We start from the raw sequence: 5,150 nt of genomic DNA, 5'->3' as shown, positions 1-5,150 counted from the left end.
AAGCTCAAGATTGGTCTTAAACATGGCTTAAAAGCCCCAAAACTCATAACCAAGGAAAAATATGGAGGAGAGAAACGAATTGATACCTTCCACTGCTCTGAAATGCTTCCCAAACTTCAGATCCAAAGCCACCCCTTGATGCTTCAAGGATTCCCACTCCTTCTTCTTCCTTAAACCCACTCAAAAATGGCTAGAAGCTTGAATGAACACAATGGGGGCTTAAGGTGCGGCGTTCTGGGTGCAAGAGGCTGTAAAGGAGCCCTAGGAAGAAGATTAAGATGCTTAAATAGGCTCCAAGCCCCGGATTTAGGGTTTTCCTCGCACAGACCAGACTCGCCGAGTCCACTTAGCCGACTCGTCGAGTTGGTCACTTACTTATCGACCCGGATCCCGCTCCGACTCGCCGAGTCCTTCCTTCGACTCGTCGAGTCCCTCTTAAATTTAGGGTTTCCTTTACTTTCTTGGCTATCAAAATCCTGGGTGTTACAAATATAGTCTTACAACTACTATATATATATATATATATATATATATATATATATATATATATATATATATATATATATAGGGTTAAGTTCAAATGAAAACACTTTTTAATGTGAGAACGTGAGAACACTACTTTATGTTACTATTCTACTATTAATTTTTTATATACAACGATATGACATTATTCATCAACAAATATATGAACAATCACACATTAATATTCACATTAAAATTTTGTATGTACAACTTTACGACATTATTAATCACCGAATATATGAACAATCACATATTTAACATTCACATTAGAATTTACTAAATTGCTACATATATTTATAAATTTTATAGTAAAATAGCAATATAAAATTGAATATATTCATATTATAATTACTACAATACGATACATATTAAATTCATAGTAGAATAGTAACATAAAATAGTGTTCTCATTTGAACTTAACCTTATATATATATATATATATATATATATATATATATATATATATATATATATATATATATATATATATATATATATATATATATATATATTGATTTAGTATGTTAGAATTTATTAAATATGAAAGGTAATTAATACATAATTAATAGTAGAAATTTTATTAGTTTTGAAAATAATAAATAAGTAGTCTTTTTTTTTTTTAATTTCATTTTCAACTTTTTTTTTAACTTTAAGAAATTAAATATTCTTTTATTTTTTATTTTTATAAATCTTTTTTTCCAATTAAATTATGACATGTGTTATTTTAATATACTAAAATATAATATTATTAAATTAAATGAGCATTAAAATAATAAATGTTATTAATTAATTGGATAGAATGATTTGTAGGGTAAAAATAAAAAAATATTTAATATCTCTTTTAACTTTTTGTAGGTATTGTAAATATATGGTAAGTTGGTAACCCTTCACATCACATGTTTCAAAACATTTTATGGTCTCATATAAAGTCAACTTTCTATATAAATAAGGAATAATTTCAAAAATATAATACGAACATACAAAAATATAATACGAACATAAAATGTGAAGCTGATATATATATATATATATATATATATATATATATATATATATATATATATATATATATATATATATATATATATATATATATATATATATATAAAAGGAATGATTTCAAAAATATAATACGAACATAAAAAAAAAATATCCAAGCGACTGAGAAGTTTAGTTTTTTTTTTCATTCTTTCTTTTTGATTATTATTATTATTATTATTTTGAAATACATGTTAATTAAAAAGTTTAAAAACTATGACGTATACTTAACATCAGTTGTGAAACAAAACAGAGGACCAAAATAGGAAACTGAGAGAAACAAAAGGGTGTATAATAGGAATATCTTGAAAAAAGGAACGAAAAAGTCAACAGTCAAAGACGTTGCGCTCCCAATCTCTCTCCTCTCTTTCCGCTATTTTCCCCTCCTATATTTACAACCACACTGTCGTCTCCGTAACAACAATATTCACTCGGCCAATTAGGTTTCCGCCGTCGCCGGAGGAAACCAAAAAATGGGTTCGCCTACATGCTCCGCTGATGCACTGGCAGCCATGTTTGGTGCCAACACTACCAATGCTACTGGCGCTGCCGCTTTTATCTGCGATCAATTTAACACCGTCTCCACAAAGTTCAGCGACACCACATACGCCGTCGACTCCACATACCTTCTTTTCTCTGCATATCTCGTCTTCTCCATGCAACTTGGTTTCGCCATGCTCTGTGCAGGCTCTGTTCGTGCCAAAAACACCATGAATATCATGCTCACTAACGTTCTTGATGCTGCCGCCGGTGGTCTATTTTACTACCTATTCGGATTCGCTTTTGCCTTCGGTACCCCATCCAATGGGTTCATCGGTAAACACAACTTTGCCCTTCAGAATATGCCTTCGTCTGACTTCGACTACAGCTATTTCTTGTACCAGTGGGCTTTCGCCATCGCCGCTGCCGGAATCACATCCGGATCTATCGCCGAGAGAACTCAATTCGTCGCTTATCTGATTTACTCGGCATTCCTGACCGGATTCGTTTACCCTGTCGTATCTCATTGGTTCTGGTCCGTCGATGGATGGGCAAGTGCCACGAACATGGATAACTTATTTCTCGGATCAGGTGTCATCGATTTTGCAGGATCTGGTGTTGTTCATATGGTTGGTGGGATCGCAGGCTTATACGGTGCTTTAATCGAAGGCCCAAGAATCGGCCGATTTGACCACAGCGGCCGATCAGTCGCCTTACGCGGCCATAGCGCCTCCTTAGTGGTGCTCGGTACTTTTCTGCTATGGTTCGGATGGTACGGATTTAACCCAGGTTCGTTTGTCAAAATCCTAAGCCCGTACGAATCAGGTAGCTATTACGGACAATGGAGCGCCGTCGGTAGAACCGCCGTAACAACAACCCTAGCTGGTTGCACAGCCGCCCTAACCACTCTGTTCGGTAAGAGAATACTCTCCGGACACTGGAATGTAGTCGATGTCTGCAACGGACTATTGGGTGGCTTCGCAGCCATAACCTCAGGGTGTTCGGTGGTTGATCCATGGGCTGCAGTCATCTGCGGATTCGTGGCCGCATGTGTCTTAACAGGGTTCAACAAGCTAGCGGAGAAGATGAAATACGACGACCCATTAGAGGCGGCTCAGCTTCACGGCGGTTGCGGAGCATGGGGGATCATCTTCACTGGTTTATTCGCTAAGGAGAAGTATGTGAACGAGGTGTATCCAGGGAAACCAGGTAGGCCATATGGGTTGTTCATGGGTGGTGGTGGAAAACTTCTAGCAGCACATGTGATCCAGATTTTAGTGATTATTGGGTTCGTGAGTGCCACAATGGGTCCGTTGTTTTTGATTCTTAAAAAGCTTGGGTTGCTAAGGATCTCGGCGGAGGATGAAACAGCAGGTATGGATATGACCAGACATGGTGGTTTTGCGTATGTTTATCATGATGAAGATGATCAGAAACTCGGCCTTCCGATGAGGAAGATAGAGCCTGCTGTTTCATCTTAAAGAGTTTTTAGCATGTTTCTTTTTATTACTACTGAAGTTTGTTTATGTAGCTCTGGAATATTGTTGTTAGTTTTTTTCTTTTGGAGGTATGGTACAAAAGTTTATTTTGTTCTAAATTGAAAAGGTTGTGATTCTAGGAGCTTAAATCTTAACAAAGCTATTTTTATAAGATATCTGTGTTATTTTTCATAGCATGTGCTACATTGTTATTTCATCTGTGTGATTGGTGTAATATGAATTAAAATATATGTTTTTTTCATGGAGGAGTTAAAACGATGCGTGGCTTGGTGGGTAGTTTCGTTTATTATAAAAGTGTTGAAAACCACGTGACTGAATACGATGAATTGAATAATTGATTATTGTTGTTCCCAATGCTTTTTAAATTAAAAATTATTTTCAATACGATGTGAGGTTTGGTGGGAAGCTTACTTTTGTCGTTGATTTTTGCTAAACTTTTTATATTAGAAGAACCTTTACGCATATTTGTGAATATAAAGTCTAAAGTATAATCTTTCTAGAAATAATTGTTTTGGGCTTTGGGCTAGGTTTTTAAGTTGTTTGAAGTTTCTACAAATCTCCTATTAGTTTTTAAGCTATAATTAGTGATTTTGATTTGTTTTAAAACTAGGTGTAAAATCCATGTGAGCAAAAAAGTATGTTGCTAATAAAACACATATTAGATACCTTATTATCATTTTTATAAAAAATCAATTTATAATCAACTACTAATAATCAGTTTTTTCGGAAAATAATACAATTTCAACCAATAAAAATATTTCAGAAATTACTTAGGGTTTCTCTATGGTAAAAAGAGACCCCACAAAAAAACACCACTCACCCAAGTTTTGGTAATCACAAAGGCCATGTTTATAAAAAAAAAAAAATAAGTAACAACTGAGTTTGTGACATTTGTTAAAACACATGGATCATTTATGTAATTGGTCTTAATTAATGTATACTAATAAATTTAATTAATATGAGTTAGGAAATAGAAGGTAATGTCTATATTAATATACATATATATATTAATTAATATATTAATAGAAAGAAGAATTTATAAATAGAAAGTTTTTATATACATTAATTAATATATTAATAAAATTAATTAATACTAGGTGGCATTTAATAGGTAGAATTTGAATAAAAAAGAAAAAAACAATATAAATGACAATTAGATATCAAATAATTTAAAAGAAAAAATCTAGAAAATGACAAATATCAAATGAATAAAAAAATACTATTTTACAAAATCGTTCTTATTTATTAGGATAGATTTTGTTGATCGTCAATAACTACGGATGATAAAAGTATTAAGGGGGTATCCATGGTAAAACAAATACCACATGAGTAGATAAAACGGAAAATAGATTTTGACTAATTAATTGTGCTCTTGGTCATCCTCTAAGGTAGTGTTCGTTAGGAGAAAGTAAATGAATGTAGCGGGGAGAGTTGGGCAAAGTGTTTCCAACTGGTGGGGACGTGGGGTAAGAGACTAAGAGGGGATTAGAAGAGGATTCTTGAATCTTGATGGGTTTGTGTAGGCCCATGAAGCCCTATTTGTAGAATGCAAAATATCTAAACACGAGTTGTCTTGGTAGAAGACCGGTTCATTGACTTTTCATGTCCGGA

The 5,150-nt window shown here is 33.7% G+C and overlaps 1 protein-coding gene across 1 annotated transcript; it reads left to right on the top strand.

Annotated features, from left to right (window-relative positions):
• Window positions 1–1,854: 1,854 nt before the first annotated feature.
• LOC111875863 (ammonium transporter 1 member 1) lies at window positions 1,855–3,710 on the top strand. Its single transcript, XM_023872389.2, has one exon. The coding sequence runs from the start codon at window positions 2,034–2,036 to the stop codon at window positions 3,519–3,521; it is 1,488 nt and encodes a 495-aa protein (XP_023728157.1). The 5' UTR covers window positions 1,855–2,033; the 3' UTR covers window positions 3,522–3,710.
• The last annotated feature ends 1,440 nt before the right edge of the window (window positions 3,711–5,150 follow it).

The sequence above is a fragment of the Lactuca sativa genome, chromosome 6 (assembly GCF_002870075.4).
Source record: "Lactuca sativa cultivar Salinas chromosome 6, Lsat_Salinas_v11, whole genome shotgun sequence".
Lineage (NCBI taxonomy): Eukaryota > Viridiplantae > Streptophyta > Magnoliopsida > Asterales > Asteraceae > Lactuca > Lactuca sativa.
The sequence above is the reverse complement of the archived record's forward strand: the minus strand, read 5'-3'. Positions and strand labels throughout refer to the sequence as shown.